The following is a 24,402-nucleotide window of genomic DNA, read 5'->3' on the forward strand; positions in this document are numbered from 1 at the left end:
TGTAAATCTTAACGCAGGATATCGAGTAAGGATACAGTCAAGTTACTGGAAACAAAACAGTTCTCCTCTCTTAATATTTATTGAAAAAGATAAATTCAGTGTGCAGTCTGTAACTTAGGTTATTTTTCTGGAATTTTATTATTTCTTAAAATAATAACAACTGTATTATTTTATGTTGCATGTGGCATCTCTTCCTGAGGTTTGGTAAATGGAGCTCAAATGTATGTGGGAATTAAAATTTCATATTAGTCGCAGCATGACAGAAGTATAGTCCCTTCTCTGCCAACTGAAAACAATAACTATTTTATCTATGTTTGGAACAGGTGGCAGGGTTTAGAGAGAAAATCTTCCCTGACACACAGATACCTGATTTCCTATTGATGCTCAGGTGGATGAATTGCTTCTGAATATTCCTTGCAGTTATCCAAGCCCTGTAGTGTTCTTTCCTTCCTCTCTCTCTTTGAGTTGCTTGCCCTATTTCTCCAGACCCTCAACTCATTGTTCATCACAAACGAAGAATGGCACCAAATCCCCGTCATATCTGGGATCAACTGGCTTCTGCATAAATAAAAGACAAAGCACAGGCACACCAATCCCCGTGAACTAGCCCCTGAGATATCCTATACACCGCAAGCCAAAATCAATCAAATGCTTCGAAGCTCCTCAGGACCGACTTTCCTTTTCAAAACTGGACAGCTATTTCAGAATATCCTGATGTGCAATAGTAATAAAATTTTTCCTTCCTTTAGACAGCTCTACCGATACAAGGGTTCAATCCTTTCGTCATTGTGATAAGTGTCTATACAGTGCAGTGATGCATTCCTATTTATCCCAAGACACTTGCACTGATAACACTACACCTTCTAGCACAGCACAGCAGGCTGTCTTGAAAGAGACATACATTTTTTTAAAACAGCTCAGTTGAGAATACTCTGAGAGATTTGATTTATTTCTGATTGGTGAACTGGATATCCACAAACGTTTAGTTGTTTCTAATGTTTAGTCTTGGGCAATGTACAGGGAATGATGTGCCAAAACACTAAGCTTTTGGCTTGACTTCAAGGCTTCTGCAGAGAGCAGTTTCTCCCAGATGGAGGTGGAGGGGGGCGGCGGGCGTGGATTAGCAGGTACTCTTTGTGTATGCAGAATGAGCTGAGAGCATACAGAGGACAGCCTGTTTGATGAGAGAGAAAGCTACGGGAGACAGTGAGGCAATTCTCATAGAAGAAGGGCTCTCATACACAAAATATTCAGGAGCAATTCTCTGAATCTCAGAAAGAGTACAATCTTCCAGTCATTGGTGGTTCAGTAAAGACGCTCTCACTCAAAACTGTCACCTTCTCCAGCCATAATTAGAAGCTCAAACTTGAAGAGGCAATGCGCTGGAGGTCACCTTACTAAATGAGAGTCTCCAATGCCAGGGCAGCAAGAATGGAATCTGTGCATAGCTTTGTGCAAGTTTCTTCACTGTGCAGAGTAATCAGACTACAACCCTGCAGATGCTACATTAAAGCGCAAGATGCCAACCAGGCATGACCAAACCACTTGCTTAATGGGATCCGTCTATGGCATATGAAAGGATGGGAATCTCTGATCTTGTTGTAACTTGACCAAAAGGAATAAACACCCTCTCTGTGACCAGACAGTGCACGACCAATCAGTGAATTGACACAAATAAATGATGGTGCCTGGAGCTGTCGAGTTGGCTGTATTCTATAATGGTCTGCTGCAGTCTGCAGCTGAACCACCACAACTAACCAAAAACCAGTTGTGGGAGTTCAAGGGTTAATGACTACAACATGGTCTGCAACACAGGGATTCCTGCACACACAAATGCAACATGGCTACCAGACAAAAATGTGAAAGAGCAAACAATTGTTCAGATGCAACAAGAATTCTACTGCGCACACAAACCAGGAGGAGCTCTGCAATACACGGCAGAAGAAAACGGGGAAAAGTTTAAGGGGAACATGAAGGGAAACTTTTTCACTCAGAGTGTTCTGTGAGTGGGGAAAGAGCTGCCAGCACGAGAGATACATGAAATATTTAAGAGAAGTTTGGATGGATACATAGATGGTAGATGTATGAAGGGCTATGGTCCTGGTGGAGGTCGATGGGAGTGGGCAGTTTTAATTGTTCAGCCCCCTAGATGGGCTGAAGGGTCTGTTTCCGTGCTATACTTTTTGATGATTCTGTGGCTCGAATTCTGCTGTGTGCCTCACAGGCTTCCCTTTTTAGTGGCTCTTCTTTTGTTAACCAGCTTCGTATCAAGCAGCTAGACACTAAGAAAAAAGTGCCGCGGAGGGTAGGGGTTCAGAAACTGAACGGGAACAAGAAGAAAGAGAAGAAGAAGTAGCATGCTTGGCCAGGTTGAATACTCATTCATTTCAGGACCAATTCATCCAACTGCAGCGGTAAAACACATCCTCATTCACTATTCTGCAAAAAACGTATGTCGCTGTAACATGAAATACAAGTCAACACAAAATAAATATTCCAAACCGGTTTTATCAATCCAATCTTGGCAAGAGGAATAGGAGCACCTTTTTACTCTTAGTGTCTTTACCTAAGTGGATGGCGATAGAGTAGCTCCTTTGGTTAGCTGGAGCAGACAGAGACCAACCACACAAGTTAGTCACCATAAAATTCTAACTTGCTTATCCAAAGTTAGCAAAGATGATAGAAATCCAAATTGTCATGACAGGAGGTGTCTTCAGTAAGTAATACAGACGCACTTAGAATAGAGTTTGTGAGGAAGAAAATACATTTGTCTGCTGATGGAGACACCTCCCTCTCCCTCCTTAGGGAGAGAGAGAACATGGGGTGTGTCGAATAATGGGTGAAACTCTAAGTCTTTGGGGTAACTGCAAGTCTGTGTCTTTGCTATCGCTTTGCTCACACTTGACTGCTTGGTTGAGGTGCCGATGTTTGCTTTTTCTGTCGGTGGTAGTGGGGGGATTATTGCTTGCAAATGCTTATGCACGGGAGGGGGACTTTGGGGATCTCACGTGTAACTGTCCTTCATTCTTTTGGGCACTTCTTTGTTTTGGTGGATTTTTGCAAAAATAAGCATTTTAGGATGTATGTTGTATACATTTCTCTGAAATTAAATTAGACCTTTGAACCTTTGATGTAATTATTGATGAAAGTTGGGTGGAGATTCATGCAGAGCAAAATCAACGGTAGGGCTGGCTGGGCTGAATGTAAGGAACTTCAGTGAAGGAGACTGCAAATAGCTTTAGTGTGCAATTGTGGGTCTATAAGGCTGTCTCTGAGCTGTACTCTCCCTTCAAGATAGGCATCATTTCTGATGAGAAGGGCTTCTGATTATCCTGTGAGCCTTGGTATCGTTTTTCAATATGATAAGACAACTGGCAGAATGTCAATGGTGGGATAACAAATGCAGTCTTTACTACACAATGCCAGTGCTGCTCCCTCCACATGACAGTCCAGCTACCCCAGCACTGTGAACGAGATGAGATTGCTGTATTGTTACAACATCCTGTCATTGCTTTTGAACATTATTATTCCCACCATGCTGGCCAAATCCTGAGTTTAGACAGTGAAAATCTGAGCTTTCACATCAACACACGTACACTTGGTTGGAATCTACCCCTACTGCATCAGGATTTGAGATAACTGCTACAAGTCACAGGGTTTTCAACCCAAAATGAGGTTCCTCAGCACTTCTGTGAAGCGGTGGATGGGCTCTATTTCTTTGCAAGGTTAATTTGGATTGGTCCATGCTCTTTGACCTTGCTCACATGTTTTCTGGAATCAAGAATTTCACTCTTTTACCCTTCTTATACGCGAAAGTACTTACATAACTCCTCATTTCTCGAAAGGTTCTGTGATCTACTGAATTATTCCAAAATCCCCAGCCCAAGGTACAGGCTGCATACCCAGAGACACTCCACATGCAAAGGTACACCGCTGAGCTCATCTCTAAATAATGAACTCGATTTTATTACCGACTAAGTGAATCGGTGCCGTCAGTTAAATTACTTTCCATCCCCACTTTACTAGTGTGATTCTTGGCCAGCTGAAATGGACCCCACAGGAGTAGCAAAGTTTTGATGGACACGGGCGGATGTAAAAGATGTATTTCTCTGTTAAAAAATTGGTAAAACAGTTATACATTCAGTAAAACAGGAGATTTTTTCGATTAAGTGAGAAGTAGAATTCGGGAAGGTTTCGGCAATCAGCCGAGGATTAACCATTGACCCAATAGTTTAGTCCCACGAACATGAAGCAGCACCACTCTGTGAGGACATGTGATGCAATGTCTCAGCCATTTCAACTACTGCTCCCTGTGTAATATCCCGGATCGAATGAGAGGGAATGAATTATTCTGCTTTCTACAAAACTATTTGCATACGGTGTCTGCGATTGTTGAATTGTGTGCAATCTGTGAACAATAGATACAAGACTTAATACATGTGCAACTGTGCTACTGAGTGTATGAATGCTTGTTATGAACCTGGTTGATAGACGGTGATCAATGGGATGATGGTTAATGAGGCAGTGGCGCACAATGCATGTGTGATGCAAACACGTAGAAATCTGTAGATCCTGGGAATTCAAGTAAGACACACAAAATACAGGCCAGGCAGCATCTGTAGAAAGAAGCATAGTCGACGTGTCGGGACGAGATCGTTCATCAGGACTAACTGAAATAACAGATACTGGGAGATTTGATAAAGAGAGGGGGAAAAGATATCCGAAATGAATGCAGAAGACAGGAGGGGGAGGGGATAAAGCTCAGAGCTGGAAAGCTAATTAGCAAAAGGGATACCAGGCTGTAGAAAGAGGAGGATCACGCGACGGGAGGCTGGGAAGAAAGAAAGGGGGTTGGAGCCCCGGAGGAAGACGAAGAGCAGGCAAGGAATATTGTTTAAGGGACAGAGAGAGAAAAGACAGAGTGAAAGAAATAAAAGTGGGAAGGGGAAAGAAATAAATGAATAAGCAAACAATTAAATGAATAAATAAATAGATAGGCAGATGAATGAATGAATTAATGAATGAATAAGTGTTGGGGTAAGAGGAGGAGGAGGGGCATTAACGAAAGTTAGAGAAGTCAATGTTCAGGCCATCAGATTGGAGGCTACGCTGACGGAATATGAGGAGTTGTTCCTCCAACCTGAATGTGGCATGATCTTGACAGTAGAGGATGCTCTGGATAGACAGATCAGAATGGGAATGGGACGTGGAATTAAAATGCATGACCACTGGGAGATACAGCTTCCTCTGGCAGACAGAGTATAGGTGTTCAGTGAAATGGTCTCCCAGTCCGAGTCGGTTCTCACCAATATCTAGAATGCCGCACTGGGAGCACCAAGCACATATTTCGGCCCCTCCCCCAATTTCTGCTTTGCGAGGAGTTCCCTACCTTCACGACTCCCTCGTCCATTCATACCCGCGATCGCTTCCCACCGATCTCCCTCCCGGCGCTTGTCCTTGTAAGCGGAACAATTGCTACACCTGCCTTTATACTTCCTCCATCACCACCATTCATGGCTCCAGAGAGTCCTTCCAGGTGAGGAAGTGAGTCTGTGAGTCAACTGCTGTGACATACTGCGTCCGGTGTTCCTGGTGCGGCCGCTTCATGTTCTCGTTCTGTTCATGTGCCTCGTCCTGTCCTTGTACCTCGCCCAGCCAAAGGCTACCTCGCACAGCCCGGTGCTGGCGTTCCCCCGTCCTGTCCATGAGTCTCACGTGCAGTCCTGTAGCCACGCCACGACCTGTAGCCACGTTTTGTCCTCGCCTAGATTCGTGTTCCGTACCCGAGTCAAGACTTAGGTTTTGGGTCCTCGTCCGGCTCGGAGCCCTAGCCCAGGCTCCATGTTCCTTGTTTTACTTCCGTGTCCCTTGTCACTAGACCAAGTCCAAGCCCAGGCCCTGAATCCTAGTCTCGTCCAAGGCCTGTGTCAATGTACTGCGGAATTCACTCGTCTTCCCTTGTTTTCTTGACCAACTTAGTCCTGTTCCTAGTTCCTTAGTATCTGTGTCTTGCATTTGGGTCCGCACCAAAGCCCCCCCCCCCTTGTGACAAGTGATTAAGTTTCGAAACAACCAATTAGAACTAATAACTCAAAGGTAATGATTTGTGTATCCATTAGAAACACGTTTATTAAAAGGGCAGAATGCAATTTTTGATACTGAGTGATATAAAAAATGAACATTGCCCCTTGAATGTGCCCATGTTGAATTTTATAATTAAGTCAAATGGCATTATTTGTGCCACTGGTTAATTGGGGAAACCGCTTATTTAGGACAACACTTAATTATAAATAAATAAATTGCAAAAACATTGGATTCCTTTGTTTATTTGGAAAACAATGCCACTTAATTGGGGCAGGAATCTGCTGCCAAATAGGTTCTAACTAGCGTCAGTCACATGCAAGTTATGTGGCCATTATGCACTACGCTGTACTTAAAACAACCGTTTTAAATAGCATCACGAGTGTGTTCGTATTCAAAGAGGAGTGAGTTTTGTCATTGATCAGGCAAATGATAAACAGTAAGACAATTCGGAACTGCTTTCCTCACTGCGGTTTCAAGCATTCAGGCTTGCGGATGCCAGAAACGTCTAAGGTGAAATGAAACAATTTCAATACTTCATCTAGTTAGGTACTATGATTAATTTAAAGGTATCAGCAATCATCTTGAATATTACAATTAAAATGGGGATTTGGAGGTTCAAATCATCGATAGCACTGTTTGAAAGCTGTCCACTATCTGCACTTGGTTTCTCTGATAATTTTATTTATTTACAATCAATCAAAAAAACATGTCAGTGAACACTTAATGAATTACAGCATAATAATTAGGAACTGAGACTGTTTTATATACTGCAGTGATTTTGGTTGTGTTCTAATGTATTCTGTATTTCCTTTAAACACGTACTTCGTTACTTATTTATAAGTAAGTTTGTATTTTTTTAAACTTTGTTAACGATTTCCAGGAAACCGGCTCACTGGGGCAACCATTTAATCAGGCCAAAATGTACAATTCTTCGTGTTCCCCAATTAACTGGAACGCACCATCTTTGAAATCTAGGCAGATTAATTTATGATTTCACACAGAAACATTATAATAGTCAGTACACTCGTCATTTAAACAGAAATACGAAATTCATTGGACAGAACTCAAGCGTCCTTTCACCATATTACAGATAATGTCGCTTTGAGCCATAACTTAGCGTGTTGAACATTTTACTTATATACATTTATGATAAGCATTGTGAAAGTCATCTATACCATGTATAAAATGTTCATGGAGAGGAGCTGGTTGTTGATTTTATCTTGCTGCTCCAATATTTTTATATTGGCAGAAGAGAAGATGCTTGAAGGTTTTCTTGAAGGTAGCATTGCATAGTGCATAGCAGGCTGGGTTGAGAGTACTGTTGATGTAACAGAGCCAGTATCCAATACTCCATACTGTGTTAGGGACGCAGACTGAACATAAAGTGTTAATGAGTACCATGACACTGTATGGCGTCCAGGTGATAATACATGCCAGCAGAATAGCCAAGATTGTCCTGGTCACCTTATTCTCCCGGGTTACAGCTCCCTTCTTTTTCTTAGCAGGGGTGTTTGTCATTTTAATGATCATGTGGGCTGCGGCGAGCTCTCTGTTTTTACCACTGTTGGTGCTGTTGTCTGACACCGTTTCAAGTGTAGTAGCACTGTAGTCACTCTTTTTAACTTTCGTGACATCTTTTATGCCGAAGAGCTTGGAGTTGCGATTGCTAAAATGTCTTTGTGCACTGGAGACCTTTGTGCTCTCATCAATCGTTCCTTCCTCCTTCTGGATGGAAGGGACGACACTAAGGGAAGTCGTGTGATTGCAAACCCCCATTTCCTCTCCTTGGCCACAGTGATACGTAATTACTTTACCAGCTGCCTTGCCATTTTGTACTTCGACATTCTGCAATACATCAGGTGCACTTGACATGTTGTTATTATTCGGTTTCATTATTTTGCCTCGCTCTAGACTGGGAGAGATGGTGCCTTTGTTTGACTCTGGCTGTTCCTTATCCTTCTTGATCCGACTCTTGCTAGCACGGGATATGTGCACATACAGAATCGTCATGGTAATAACTGGTAGATAGAAGGCTGATATTCCAGTGCCAAAAGTGACAACTGGATTTGAGAAGAACTGTATATGACACTCACCTACTTTAACTGTCCGTCCACCTACAATGAACTGCCAGAAGAGAATGGTAGGAGCCCAGAGGATAAATGACAGCACCCAAGCAGCTGCAATCATCATCCGTGCCATCTTGGTGGTTCTCTTCACAGGGTAGCTGAGAGGCTTTGTCACACAGAAATATCGGTCAAAGCTGATGATAAGCAGGTTCATGATAGATGCATAACCAGCAACGTAATCTAGAGCCAGCCATAAATCACACACCAATGGGCCCATGGGCCAGTAGCCAATGATGCTGTACATGGTGTAAAGGTTCATAGAGAACACACCAATGATTAAATCAGCACAGGCTAAACTGAAAATAAAATTGTTGTTAATTGTTTGTAACTGTCTGTTTACTTTAATAGAAAGCATTACCAGAATGTTTCCGATAATGGTCACCAGACTCAAAGATAATGCTACAATCAAAATGAAGATTAGTTCAACTGTTTTGTAAGCGCTCCCTCTTTCAATGTCTGTTAGGTTGCTGAGAGGTGAATTTGTCTGCGTTGAATTTGCCATCCTTTCCCTCTGAGTTAGCACTGAAGTGGTCTAAACGTAGAAAATAGGAGAATAATGAGAAATATTCGCAAACAAGCAATAAAGGTTTTCTAATTGAAGTCTCAGCAGCAAGAAGACCATATGTAGTAAAACAAAAAGTTAAAGATTATTGCTGAGTAAAGATGTTGATGCCCGACATTGCAAACAAGTTTTCATCAGATTGGTCCACCTTTATGCACTTAAAATGATGGGGAAACTCTGAACCCTTGGTTCGCTTTAGTGCACGTGTTTTAAAATCAAAATTTATATGAACACGAGAAATCCCAGAAATTACGCAAGAAAAACAGATGCACAGGATCTGTGCAGGAGGAACAACCATCCAATCCAATAAACTTGCAGTCAGAAGTAGAAATGCAGAAATGTACCGCAATAGGAGAAGAATCTAAGATTGAGTTACGTCAGCTCAACCTCATGTGTTTCAAAACAGAATGCTAAGGCACCATGTGGTTTAACACTGATGATTTTCGCTAGTTATGAAACCCATGAGAACACTAAACAATGATGGTCTAATTTTCTTGAAACTAATAGCTTTGTTTCAAGCTATTAGTTTATATGACATGTACAAAAAGGATAGTTGACACCTGAAGCCAAGGGGCACCAATATCCTTGTGGGCAGGTTTGATGGAGTTGTGTGGGATGATTTAAACTAATTAGGCAGGGAGGATGTGACCTGGAATGATAGGTCTGAAGACGGGGCAGTTAGTATGCAAATAGTTGGATTGTGTAGTGAGACTGTGAGGAAGGACAGGCAGATGATGGGACAAAGTTGTAGTCAGTGGGATGAGTTGAAGTCTAATGTGCTGACAAAATCGAAGAGCGTAAGGAATAAATGTCTGAAGGTGTCATATTTGGAAGCACACTGTACAGTTTATGGAATAAGGTAATGATTAGAGATTGCAGGTATGACATTGTGGGCATTACTGAATTGTGGCTGAAAGAGAATCATAGTTGGGAGATTAACGTTAAAAGATAGATTGTACGGAAAGTACAGGCAGGTAAGTAGAGGTGGTGCAATGGCTTATTTAGTAAAAAAAAATAAATCAAATCCTTAGAAATAGGAAACATTGGACTGGAAGATGGAGTATCCTTGGGAGTAGAGTTAAGAAACTGCAAGGGTAGAAAAGACCCTGATGTGAGTTATATCCAGGCCTTCGAACTGTGGCCTAGAGGTGAGGCACAGACAGGCATGTAAAAATGGTAATGTTACAGTAGTCATGGGGTATTTCAATATGTAGGTAGATTGAGAAATTCATGTCGGTGCCGAACTCCAGGAGATGGAATTTGTGGAAAGTTTACAAGGTGGGTTTCTAGAACCGCTTGTGGTTGAGGCTACCAGGTGAAAGGCAATTTTGGATTGCGTGATGTGTTATGGACCAGATTGCATTAGGGAGTTTAAGGTAAAGGAACCCTTAGGAGACTGGTATCATAATATGATAAATTCACTCTGCAGTTTGGGATTGGAGAAAATAAAATCATATATATTGGTATTTCAGTGGAAAAAAAAATAATACTGTAACAGAAGCATGAGAGTGGAGCTGGCAAAGTTTAATTGGACGGGGACGGTACCAGGGATTACAGCAGAACAGCAATGGTTGGTGTATCTGAGAGCAATTCAGAAGGCGCAGTATAGATACATCCCGAATTATTCTAAAGGTAACAGTGGTTAACAACGGAAGTCAAATACAGCATAGAGGGAAAAGAAAGAACAGATAATACAGCAAAAATTGTGGGAAGTTGGAGGATTGGGAAGCTTTTAGAAACTAACAATCGGCAACTAAAAGTCATAAAGAGAGAAAGATGAAATATGAACATTAGTTAGCCAATAATATGATGATACCAAAACTATTTTTACAGAAATATAAAAAAGTGAAGGAGAGACGAGAGTGGATATCGGACCAATGGAAAATGATGCTGGAGTGATAGTAAAGGGGGAACAGAAATGGCAGACAAACTCAATACGTACTTTCTGTCTTTCTTCACTGTGTAGGACACTAGGAACATGCCAAAATCCAAAATTATAGGGGGCAGAATTGAGTTTTGTTGTTATTATTAAGGAGAAGGTGTTTTGAAGGTTGAAAGGTTGAATGTTAGATAAGTCACCTGGACCGGATGGACTACACTTTCGTGTTCTGAAAGAGGTAGCAGCGGAGGTTGTGGAGGTATTAGTCATGATCTTACACGAATCATTAGGTTACAGAATGGCTCTGGAATATTGGAAAAATGCAAATATCATTCTACACTTTAAGGGAGGGAGGCAAAGGAAAGATAATTATTAGCCTATCATCCTGACTTCAGTAGTTGGCGCTGCTGGAGTCATTATGAAGGCTGAGGTTTTGGTGTAGTTGGAGGCACCTGATAAAGCCGGCAAAGTCAGAGTGGTTTCCTTCAGGAGAAGTCATGCCTAACAAATCTGTTGGAATTTTTTGAGGAATGAAAAAGCAGGATAGTCAACAGAAAATCTGTGGATGTTGATTACCTACATTTTCACAAGGGCTTTGACAAGGTGCCGCACGAGTCTGCTTAGCAAATTAAGAGCCCATGGCATACTAAGATACTAGCATAGACAGAAGGTTGGCTAACTGGCAGAAGAGAAGGAGTGACAATAAGGGGTATTTTCCGGTTTGCTGCAGTCAATTGGTAGTGTTCCACAGGGATCTTTGTCGCAGCCGTTTCTTTTCACGTTATTCGTCAATGATATGGATGACCGAATTGATGGCTTTATGTCAAGTTTCAGTATTACACAAAGAGATTTGGAGGGGCAGGTGGCGTTCAGGAAAAAAGGTATCTGCAGAAGGTTTCGACAAACTGGGAGAATGGGCAGATGGAATGTAGTGCAGGGAAGTGTACCTAAGTCATGCACTTTGGTAGAAGGATTAAAGGCATATACTATTTTCTAAATGTACAGAATATTTAACAGTCAGACGTGCAAAGCAACTTGGGAGTCCCTGTTCAGGATTGCCTAATGGTTGACGTGAGGGCGGATTCAGTGATCGCTTTCATTTCAAGAGGACTAGAAAATAAGAGCAAGGATGTAATCCTAGGGCATTATAACCATTGGTCACACTTGGAGCATTGTGAGCAGATTTAGGTCCCTTATCTAAGAAAAGATGTGCTGGCATTGGAGAGGGTCTATAGAGATCCAGCGGAATTCAATGAGGAGAATTTGATGGCTCTTGGCCTGTATTCACTTGAGTTTAGAAAAGTGAATGGGAATCTCATTGAAACCTATCAAAAATTGAACAGCCTTAATAGAGACGATTTGGAGAGGATGTTTCTTATTCTGAGGGAGATTAATTTTGAATTAGTTTCCGGTCTGCCCATTTATGTGCAGCTTGAAACATTTCTTCTCAATTCTCGTTTGAACTCTGAATGATCTGAGATGTGTATGCAATTATTTTACATTAGCAAAATCACAAAATGCTGAATGAACTCAGCAGAGATTTGCCAGAACATTCTATGTGTTGCTTTGGATTTCCAGCAACTGCAGATGTTTTCGTGTTTTTCTACATCAGCAACGTGTTCATTTGTCCGGTGCTAACACGACGTTGATCTGTCTATTATATCTCTGTTCGTATCTGTGTTTCGTTTGTGTGTGTGTGTGTGTGTGTGTGTGTGTGTGTGTGTGTGTGTGTGTGTGTGTGTGTGCGTGTGTGTGCGTGTGTGTGTGTGTGTGTGTGTGTGTGAGTGTGTGTGTGAGTGTGTGTGTGTGTGTGTGTGTGTCTGTGTGTGTGTGTCTGTGTGTGTGTGTGTGTGTGTGTGTGTGTGTGTGTGTGTGTGTGTGTGTGTGTGTGTGGGTTTGCGTATCACCAGTAAGGTGTTGAAGCACTGAAGGGCAGTTCAAAATGGGAAACCGCAGGGGTGTCGGTCAGGCGGTGTCGGTGCACTTCGCTTACAGATGTACAATTAGTCAACAAATCCCTGAAATCTATAAATGAGACTGCACGGTAATGAGGTCAGTCTTTGTCATTGGAGCTCCCGCATTATTTCCTCCAGATGAATCACTGGTTAGATAACGCCCAAGAATTGTTGATGTAGTTGTCTTCTATTGGCCAAATTCTTACATCAGAAAGGATGGTTTTAAATTAAATTGTTTGTTCAGTTAACTGTAACTAAGAATGTTAGTCAGCGGTGCAACCATTCTCAGGAGACCGATACTTTGTATAAACCAGCGCCGGTTTGACGAAATCAGCTCAAAATATCTGCCCGAGCTGTGGATTTGGGAGTTACAGAATGCATACATTCTCTATGAAATGGATTATTCTCTCATCTGGCAGATAGTGAAAGTCTACAGTCCTTTTATTTCAGCCTTTGGAATTCCCGGTAGGCCGCAGTGTCTCCTGCCGTTGATGGGAATTGAAGTTTTATTATAATATTGTGATCGCTTCTGTCGCTGGTTTCCACTCTCACTTGTCCAGTCCCGGTGTTTTGCATTTCAGGAATGGAATGGAAATACCGGGAATGTGTATTCTGGCATCCGGATCGAAAACAAACTGCTGCAGGAATTTAACGAATCGGCCAACGTCTGTGGAATTGAACGAGTTGGACAGCGTTCCTCCAGCAGTTTGTGTTCAGTAATTTGATGCTCCGGTTTATGTGCTTTGGTCTGCAGCAGCTGCCCTGTATTTGGGAATACTGGGTTTTCACAGCCCGCTAATGCTAAACGAATTGATTGTGTGCAGTTGTACTTGAACGGATGTCCGAGTTAGCTGTAACAATAAAATGATCTTTTGGTAATAAGAATTTAGCAAATGCGAGGAGTTCTTTTTTTCTCAACTTGCTGTTCCCTCTCTCTCATGCAGCGAACTTGGTGGCGATTGTGATCTTGCTCCGGGGAAAGTGCGGTCTCTCCAAATGTGTCACTCGATACATGATGGGAATGGCAACGGCCGATCTCCTGGTTGTTATCTCGGATCCGCTGCTGGGGTGGACTGCATCGTTTTATTTTCCCCGATCATTCCTTTTCATCACTCCTGTGTGTAGTCTCGGTGGATGGCTGGTATTTGCGAGCACTACGACCTCCGTCTGGCTGACTGTCGCTTTCACCGTCGATCGATTTGTGGCTATTTGCTGTGAGAAGCTGAAAACAAAATATTGCACCGAGACAACGGCGGCCGTGGTTATCGGGACAGTGAGTGTGCTGACCTGCTTGGAGAGTGTCCCCTGGTACTTTATATACGAGCCTGTCGTACCAGTCGATAGTGTTCCCTGGTATTGTGCTCTTACATCGAGTTTCGGAAACTCTCCGGCATGGGCCGTATTTGAATTTTTTCACCGCATTTTCACCCCTTGTGCCCCATTATTTCTGATTTTGCTGTTCAATATACTAACTGTCAGGCGGATTCTAGCAGTCAGTCGAGCCCGTAAGGGGCTCCGGGCACAAAAGAGTGGAGAGACTGACAGGGACTGGGAGATGGAGAACCGACGCAAATCCATCATTTTGCTCTTCACCATATCCTGTAGTTTCATATTGTTGTGGGGAACACAAGTGGTATTTTATGTCTATCAACTAATTTCAATGAGATATGTTTATTCTGTCCCGGACCCCTGTTACATCGCAGAAGAGATTTCCGCGATGCTGCAGGTTCTCCGTTCCTGCACCAACACTTGTATTTGCGGACTGACTCAGAGCAAATTCAGAGTGGAACTGAAGAATGCAGTGAAATACCCGTTGAATCGGATTTTTATGAAGAGATTTAGAAAACAAACAATGTGATGAACAGAAATACAAAGTAAACATGAGAAAATCTCTTAGATCCTCGAAGACCAAAAACACCACATACAAACTCAGAATCCCAATGAATAGTGTCGGCCGTTGTTTATTCTTATCCATAGAAATTTCATTTGCATAAATACTCCCTCTCTTATTAAAATGAAAGTTCAGGCGAGCCTTTTACCCCTGCTTTTCGATTTTGACAACACTGCCTCATCCCTGAGTATAACTTCGTCTGTGTTATACACTCATGCCCCGATCCTAACCCGTCTTCATGTACACACTATTTCTCTCCTCCTTTTCTACCTATAAGTTCTCATTCCCTCTGCCACCTTCTACTGTCTTCCAGCTAGAGCACTTTAACTGAGCTTTAGAACACAAAACACCGAACGGTAAGAATACAGATACTGCTACAGCCGCTGCCAGAGCGGATGATGCACGGCTTCACAACATCTTGCACGATTCTGTAAACACTTACCTTTATGAAAGCTGTCAGCAATTGAGCGGTGATGGAATCGCCGGGAGGGAACGCAACAGAGAAACGAAGTGAGGGACAGCAGCCGAGTGAGAGTAAGAGAGAAACAGTCAGAACGAATTATATTAGGAAGTTGGTATGTCGATATTCTCATACGCGTGGATAACAAGGAGGAGGAGACTTTAGGTCAAAGAGCAGTAAGGCGGTTAAAACCTTCGGGGATTTAGTCAATGAGGCGACCGACACACATTCAGGCAAACATGCAGTAACAATTTGTCATCATGGTCAGCACACACACAGTGAGCTGGAGGATAGCGCCAATCTCTAAAACAATCTCCCTTTCCCTCTCTTCCACAGTCAATCTTCCGGGACCCCAACCACGGTCTCTCACTCCCAAAGTTCTCTGCCCCTTACACCCTCCCCTCTGGATCGCTCTCCACACAGACTCTCTTCGTTCCTACTCTCTCTTTCTTTCAGTTTTACTCCATTATCTCTCCCCCTGGTCTCCCTGTCTGCTCAAAATCTCTCTCCCTTTCCCTCTCTCTCTCCCCAGTCTCTCTCACTCTCGCCCGTCTCTCTCGTTGTGCTCAGAGTCTCTTCCCCCATTTCCACTCACCACAATCTCGCTCTCCCCGTCTCTCTCTCCCGTGTCTCTTCTCTTCCAGTTTCATTCCCCGTCTTCCTCACGTCTCTCTCCTGGATCCTCATTCTCCCGACCACTCTCTACAGCATCGCTCTCTCACCGTCCCTCTCAGCCCATTATCCCACTCTATTCCATTCTCTCCCCTTCGATCTCTCAATCTGCCATTCATGCTCCCTTAGTCTCTCTCCCTCCTACTCTCCTCGATATCTCTACCCGTCTCTCTCTCCCCTGTCTCTTTCTTCCAGTTTCATTCCCCGTCTTCCTCACGTCTCTCATTCTCATTGACCCTGCCGCGGTCTCCAGCATCTCTCTCTCCCCGTCCCTCTCAGCCCATTGTCCTACTCTTCTTCTATTCTCTCCAACTCGATCTCTCACCGTCTTCGCTTCATGCTTCCCTAGTGCCTCTCCCTCCTACACGTCTCGTCTTTCTGTCCCGTCTCTCTCTCCCGCAGCCTCTCGCCGTCAGATTTGTATCGTCCCCAAAGTCTTCACGGGTACTGGTGAGCATTAAAAAAATTGCCGGGGATTCTTCATTGTTACCTTTTCGTAAATACTCTTCCTGTACCAGGATTAGAAATGGCGAGGACAGGAAATTAAATTCCAGCTGCAGCCACTAAATTTCTTTCCAGTTCCATTTCCCACCCTTAATAAATGAACTGCTCTGATCTCAGAGGTTTTGTCACAACGATGTTTCCATGAGGCCGACATGATTCCTATGGAGTTATATATGCGTGTTTACTTTTCCGATGGCCCAATCAAATCGGGAGCGAGACAGGAGGCAATTCAGAGGCCTGTGAGTGCATTTACGAACGGAACTTTCGAGAGCTTTCAGCTATTGTTCAACTGAACATTTGAATTGGGACTCAGAGAGGAGGCTACTCCCGGGACCGTGAGGGTGATTAAGATTAAAGCTGCTCTCACGTTCTTGTGGGGTTTTTCTGCAGCACTGATCTCCCTCCTGGCACTTATCATTGTAAGCAAAACAAGTGCTACAGCTAGCCCTACCAATTAGGGCCCCAAACTGTCCTTTCAGATCAGGCGACACTCTGTACGGTGCTCCCGGTGTGACCTCCTGTAAAACGGCGAGACCAGTTCACCGAGCACCTATGATCTGTCCGCCGGATCCAGCGGGATCACCCAAATGAATTCTACTTCTCATTCCTAGTCCGATCTGTCGATCCATAGTCTCCTCAACTGCCGGGATTACGTCACACTTCGGCTGGAGGAACAACATCTTATATTCTGGGTTTGTAGCCTCCGAGCTGAGTGTCGATTTTTCAAACTCCCACTTCACCATTTTCCATGCCCTTGCCCCTCACTTATGTTATCTCCTTGACCGCCCATTCACTCCCTCTCGTGCTCCTCGTTCACCCATCTTTTTCTTTTATTTTTTCCATGGTCTTCTGTCCCTTTCACCAATCAAATCCCAGCTCTTTGCTTCATCCGAGTTTCACCTATCGCCTGGCGTCTCTCTCTCCCTTCTCCGCACCAATCAAATCTACTCCTCAACTTTTCTTCTGCTGTCCTGCCGAAGGGTTTTGGCCCGAAACGTCAAGTAATTTTATTTTGTATAGATGTTGCCTGATTTGCTGACCTCTCCAGCATTTTGTGTGTGTGTTGCTCGGATTTCCAGCATCTACAGTTATTTTCTAGCGAGAATGGAGCGGCTTCATCGAGAACAAGCTTTGTCGAGCAAGTATCTGATCAGTTTATTCTTCATTCGTCCTCTGATAGTGCGGATGGTCCCAGTGCAGATGTGTTTTCTTTTTATGAGGTAATGATATTCCGTGATTTTCTCCCGGATAGTGACATCTTCAGCAGGTGTACCGAGCGACATTTCCTTATGGAAATCAATAAGAAACTGGAATTGCAGCTCGATGATCGTCGGGTCATAAGGGACACTGAGGAGTTGAAAGATAAGGGCTGCAAGGAGATGGTCACCACAATGTTTTAGGAGACATACACCTCAGTGAGTGTCAGGAGCTGGTAAGAAATGAACAGCCAGTGCCGATTACAACCGGGATCAGCCTCAGAAATCAGTATACCACTTTGGGCACTGTGGGGAGGGACGAGCTAGCAGTGTAGCCACAGCGATCGGGTCAATGTCTCTGAAACTGACACGATTGCTCAGATGGGACGGGGAAGGGGTAGGAGAGAAGGGGACTGTAGTTGCGATCGGGAATTAGTTAGTAAGAGAAGTGGACATGAGATTCTGTGGTTGCATTCGAGACACTGAGATAGTCTGCTCGCTTCGAGGTATCAGGATTACAGGTGAATATCAGAGGGGTACGGGTAATTGACTGATCGGTCGGAGGATTGGGCAGTAGGTAAGCAAGCAGAGGGATTGTTTAATGAGACGGTCAGGAAGGACAGTGCAAAACCACAGGAGTGGAATAAGTTGCGATGTAACTGGTGGACAAGTTCGAAAGGGGTGATTACCGCAGGAGAGAAGGAGTTACATTAGAATACAAGCAATATACGAAATTCTCTCTCTCTCTCTCTCTCTCTCTCTCTCTCTCTCTCTCTCTCTCTCTCTCTCTCTCTCTCTCTCTCTCTCTCTCTCTCTCTCTCTCTCTCTCTCTCTCTACCCCTCCCTCTCTCTCTCTCTGTCGAAGACAGTCGTGTTTCTTTCCTGTTTCCGACTTCATGAGCCTTCGGTTTACTAGTTTCCCGGGAGTTATTTATTATCCCATCAGAGTCTGTGCCATCTTATCTCTTGGAAACGTTGTACCTGAAACAAGACTTAGAAACAGGACAAAATGTCCATATGGAATAAATCATGATTTCCGTAACTAGCATCGGGTAAGTGCGTCTATGGACATCTACAGTCTTTAAAAGTACTCACGCTGAGTTGTAAAACATCACTGTGCAATGGTCTTTGCTGAACTCTCGCAAAACATTCCCACTGTATAGACTGAAAAAAGTCTAACAAAGATCGACGTTTTTTGTTACATGTCTTAGCATATGGCAAAGAGGATTCAAATATAACTCTTTCCTCACACCAGTGCAAAATTCGTTGTATTGAATTTATTGATTAGGGAGCGGGGCGTAAATTCATAAGTTTTTCATCTATTAACAGATACAATATTTTACCACGCTTTGCAGTCCCCTTTCCAGCTTTCATGTACACATAATTCATTTCTCCTGCACCTTCATCTGTGTTTAATGAACACTCAATTACCCAAGCAGGCATACCTTCTCCGTGATACCTCCATACACGCAACCTGTCACATATCCAATCTCAAATCCTCTACTTTACTCGCAAATAAACCTTAAAATCCTGCCAGAAGACCTGTCCGGGACCTATCATACAGGCATGGCAGCAAAGAGGCGCGGCGTCGCCTTTGCTTCCTCATAGGTCTGCGGAGATTTGTCATGTAATCAAAAATATTGGCAAACGACAGAGGACTCTGGAGTGTGTTGATTGACTGCATTACGGTCTGGTGTGGGTACAGAAATGCCATTGAGAGGAAAATCCGACGCGGGTGGGGGGATGATTCGGTCGAGTATACCTCTCAACCTTCGATAACACCTCAATAAAACGTTGCCGTAGGATAGCAGCGTCTATCATTGGTGATTCTCATCACCCAGGTCGTTCTCTTTCCTCGCTGTTGCCATCAGGTAGATGGTACAAGAGCTTCTGGACTCGCGCCACCAGGCTCAAGAGCACCAGATACCGGTTAACCATCAGGTTCTTGAACAAAATGGGATAACGACACTCATTTAAATACACCCTTTTTATTTCATGCTTGGGGTTTATTGAGATTTATTTATATCTGCATTTACAAATGTTTGTTGCCCATTGATCCTGTTTACTATTGCTGTTCCATAGGTCAGCCAAGTGTGCACATAGGAAAAAATAATAATATCATGGTTGTATGTGGTGACATGTGTGTACTCTAATTAAAGATTTTTCTGTGAATATTTGAACTTTGAAGAATCCATATTCCTCATCTCACAATTGCACCTTATCTGACACACGTACCTTCAATCACATTCCGTATCTCTCACGTTTACATAGTCATTAAATACTGTCACTCTCTGACCGCGCAAATATAGAATCACGCAGAGCCACTTCTGGGTAAATTTGCACCTTAATTATATACAGATTTGCACTTATATAAACACATAAAATACTTGAATAACTGCCAGCATGACCGACAAAGTGGGAAACGACAAAGGGACACCAGCGCACACATTTATATGTATATACAGAAATAAAAGCAGTAATATTACATCGGGCCATCCGCCGCTTACTCAATTGTTTACCTGTTTAACTTCTGATGGTGTCGCACAACACTCCACACACTGTCAGTCAAAATTCTCCACCACTATTCCTGCTTCTGACCACCCTCACCCCTCACTTGCCCCAATTTTGCCAGTTTCACATAACCACCAAATTGTATTCCACCTCGCGATCTCTGCGACCGCAGCGTTTTCCAATCTCGATGGTACGCAGCTCCCAACGACAGACACGACAACGGAACGTCTGGAATAACGGGAAAACTGCAGTGCGGGATCTGTCTGCTAGATTTCAAGGTCCAGGATAATGAGCTGAAATCCGCAAATGCACCATTTGCGTTTCTGAATGCCATTCGATTTTAAAGATCATAATGCTGATATTTTGAATTGACAGTGCACTATGCATGAACTTGATAAATTTGCATCACATTGACAGCAATATTGTGAGAAATCTGTGCTTTACTCATCCAAAGCAACGCACATAAAACCCTGTAGGAACTCAGCAGGCCAGTCAGCATCGATGGGAATGAATAAAGAGACGATGTCTTGATTCTAGAACCTACTTCATCTATATCGCTGATACATTTCCCATCAGAATGGTGCGAGATCGACGGATTAACCCTAGGACAGGATGACGGGTGGTGAACGCAAATTGGCAGTGGGGCACGTTGTACAAATTATTTGTTACAGCGACTGCCGAGGTTGTTCAACTACTGAAGATCAGCTCCATAATCGAGGAATATTGATCCGTAAATAAATCCCGGAAGGATTATATAGTGTATCACCCCAGCTATTAGATGCTGCCCAAGAATCCCATCTGCTCCTCACATTTGTCCGAGTATGAACACTGTTCTCCCCATAAAAAATGAAATAGTCAATTTCCATCTACACTCTTGTATCGGCCGTCATCCAAGCACTCGTTGCACCAGTTCCCCCTCCACTTTTTTTTTCCCTTCAATCCATGGTGCACCATGTACTCCAATCAGATTACATCTACTTCAGGCCTTTGAAATTTCTACCTATCTAGTCGTAGGTCCGTCCATCATTCCTAATCAACAGCCCCCTTCTCACTCGCCTAATCACCAACATTACTTGAATCGGCATCTTATTGGGGAATTGTAACCAGCCCAGTTTGAAAAGTTCACCTAAAAGTTGTCATCAACAATCACGTGTAGTACCAGTGTGAACAATACACTGAACCGCAGTTACATTGAGATGAAGAGAGCTGGAAAGTGTGATCACACGACAGTACCTCTATTTCCTGAGTGTAGTCAGAGACTTAGGACCGCTGCAACAGCAGTGGGAACCAAGAAGATATGTACAAAGAAAGCAGTTCAGAAGATCTGTTTGAATCTGCGGACTCGACTGCATTCAGGGATTCATCTTCGAATCTGAATGAGAACACCGCTTTATCACTAACTTAATTTAAACATCGGAGGATGAGTGTGTGCCTACGAGAAACCGTCATGCTACTGTGACAATTATAGCCACCTGGGCTCAGGAGTACTTCGGAAAACCATTGTCACATAACACAGTCCGTCCAGAAATGCAACTTGAAACTGCATTACGCAAGGAGGAAGCCAGGCAGAAACGCCGACAAGTTCTTTGGGCCCGAGCTCATCTCAGATGGACGAAAAGACTGTAGAACAATGTGCTGTGGTCAGATGAGCCCACATTTCAGCTAGTTTTCGGAAAAAAATGGGCGTCGAGTTCTCCGTGCCAAAGATGAAAACGACAACCCCCTGATTGTTATCAGCGAAAGGTGCAAAAGGCAGCATCTGTGATGGTATGGGGATGCATCAGTGCCCATGGCATGGGTGAGCTGAATGCTTGTGAAGGTACCATTGACTCTGAGGCGTATAGATTTTAGAGAGACATATGTTGCCATCAAGGCGGCGTCTCTTCCAAGGACGTACATGCTTATTCAGCAGGACAATGCCAGACCATATTTTGGTCGGGCTACAACAGCGTAGCTTTGTAGACAAAAAGTGCGTGTGCTTGACTGGCCTGCTGCCAGTCCACATCTATCTCCAACTGAAAATGTATGGTGCATCATGAAGAGGAGAATCACACAACAGAGACCACGGACTGTTGAGCAGCTGAAGTCATATATCAAGCAAGAATGGACAAAATTTCCAATTGCAAATCTACTACAATTAGTATCCTCAGTTCCAAAACGATTAAAAAGTGTTATTAAAAGGAAAGGTGATGTAACACAATGATAAATATACCTCTGCCCGAACTTTTGCTGAGTGTGTTGCAGCCATCAAATTCTAAATTTGTGTCTATTTACAAAATAGAAAATTTGTTGAAAATCTTTTCTCTGTGCTTTTGTCAGTTAAATAAAGGTTCACGTGAATTAACATATCACAGATTTTTGTTTTTATTGCATTTTGGAAAACATTCCAACTTTTCTGGAAATGGGGTTTGTATATTCTGTGCGGAATCTTAATAATGTCTCCTCTACGGTGACCATCAACGTGGCGCACGTCAGGGATGTGTGCTTAGCCTAATGTTCTACAGCCGGTATACTCACCCAGTAGACCTGACTCCATCATATCGATGCAGTTTAAATAAAACAAGACATCGGCTGTGTTTGGTTTGTCACCTAAAACACTCGAAAGCTTCTACAGATGTACCATGGCTATCATCTTGACAGGCTGCATCATTGTCTGGTACGGGGCTGGGGCACTATTGTACAGGAACAAAGGAAACTACAGAAAAATTGCAACATTTGTCAGCTCCATCTTGCCTATTGGCTTCCGTAGTGTCCCAGATATCTTCAAGGAGGGATGCCTCAGAAAGGCGCCGACAGTAACTGAGGACCATCCGACTCCCCCCCCACCCCCGATCACTCCATCACTCAGGACATGCCCGCTTCTCATTGCTACTGTCAGGAGGGAAGTGCAGCCTGAACGTACACATGCAGCGATCCAGGTGCAGTTACATTCGCTCTGAATTCCGATTCTTCAATAGACATTTAACCAATTAAAATTAACTCTCTTTTATTACTTCTGTTTTTGCACTACATTGACCTTAGTGTATCTCTAGCTATATATCTATATATCTATTATGTGTGTGTGTGTGTGTGTGTGTGTGTGTGTGTGTGTGTGTGTGTGTGTGTGTGTGTGTGTGTGTGTGTTTATGTCTGCAGTGGGACATATATCCGCAGGCCGTATGGCTCTCTCAGTGGATCTGCATTTTTTTTTGAGGGGGTTTATTAAAGTGCGATGCACGATAAACCTGAGCGTCCTTAAGCAGCGGTATTTACAGATTTTTAGACATGATGAAGATCCACCAGCGTATTCTACATTTCGTCCGGCTCCAAAGTCTTCCCGAATTAATATTTTATTTCTTGTATTCACTACATCGATTCAGCCGCTTTGCAATTGGGAACACAGAAATTATTTTAATGTCCTTGATGATACCAGATTTTTGACTGATTTTGAGTTCAGGAATTGCTTTATCTCTTTATGGCACGTTGGCAGAGTTTATATATATATATAGCCTGCTATGGCGGAAGTTACTGATTGATCACGCAAAGAGCCACTCCAGACATTGCTCCCGAATTAAACAATATTTCCACAATTTATTGCATTGACCATGTAGCAGGGAATCTCATGATTACAAGTGTAGACAATATTAGAATAATTTCAATCACATGCTAAGATATAAGTAGATGTTAATTATAATTACCTTAATCCAATGATAGCCCATCAGTCTTTCATGCGGACACTTTCCCCTTTTCTCCAGAACATTCTAACCCCTACATTATTCTTCACATATGTAGTTATGCCTCGAGATACTTCTGCATGGTCAGATAGTTCCCGATATGAAGCTTTGTCTATCTTTAGAGAACAATGGCTAGTACGTCATCTGTTGCTGGTTAAGGTTTCATTCTGACTTGCCCCAGTGAAAGTATTGATGACTAGCTAATCATTGTTCTTAGTCTATACCCCTATTTACCTATCCCTCTACTCTATCATGTGAATCCGTAAATATGTTTTTCGCTGTCTTTTGTTGAGGAGAGATGAAGAGGGAGGACGCATGTGGAGAGAGCTGGTAGACTACCGGACGGAGTGGACTGGGCTCTGAGGGTCGGAAGGTCGACAACGCCCGGAGGTGAACATTGTGGAAGAATGGCGACTGAGTGAGCTCCAGCATGCACTTTTGACTTTGCCCAGAATTGGGCCTTATTTTTTTTATTTTCCTCCCTAACCCTGTATTCAGATTAAGATTCATAAAGTTTAATTATTTAATGGCATATGGTGCACTGTCTGGTATTTTGTGTTGTGCGTTTGTAACTGGGCGGTACACTGCACAGCATCCACACAAATGATTTCTCAGTTTGGCGGGGTCAAAGGCTGATTCCACTAGACGAACACGAGCTGGACGAGCCTGAGGGTTACAATTGTGACGGCTACGTTCGGGATTGATTCCTTTGGATGCTGTGTGATTGCACCGTTCAAATCTCTGCTGGTATGGATGTTGCTGTTTAAAGCCAAAATCATATAGACATATTTCTTTGTTGAACACGGACTATAGAATGATAGCAAGGATTTTATCTAATAGATTATCTAA

At 43.2% G+C, this 24,402-nt stretch overlaps 1 protein-coding gene across 1 annotated transcript; it reads right to left on the reverse strand.

Moving 5' to 3' along the window:
- Positions 1-7,299: 7,299 nt before the first annotated feature.
- On the reverse strand, positions 7,300-8,712 carry LOC132389473 (muscarinic acetylcholine receptor M2-like). The gene has a single exon (XM_059961995.1). The coding sequence runs from the start codon at positions 8,710-8,712 to the stop codon at positions 7,300-7,302; it is 1,413 nt and encodes a 470-aa protein (XP_059817978.1).
- Between the last annotated feature and the right edge of the window lie 15,690 nt (positions 8,713-24,402).

The sequence above is a fragment of the Hypanus sabinus genome, unplaced genomic scaffold (assembly GCF_030144855.1).
Source record: "Hypanus sabinus isolate sHypSab1 unplaced genomic scaffold, sHypSab1.hap1 scaffold_583, whole genome shotgun sequence".
Classification (NCBI taxonomy): Eukaryota; Metazoa; Chordata; class Chondrichthyes; order Myliobatiformes; family Dasyatidae; genus Hypanus; species Hypanus sabinus.

Bases quoted from the DNA above. Each gene is read 5' to 3' on its own strand.
- LOC132389473 (XM_059961995.1), bottom strand. From the start codon at position 8,712: ATGGCAAATTCAACGCAGACAAATTCACCTCTCAGCAACCTAACAGAC.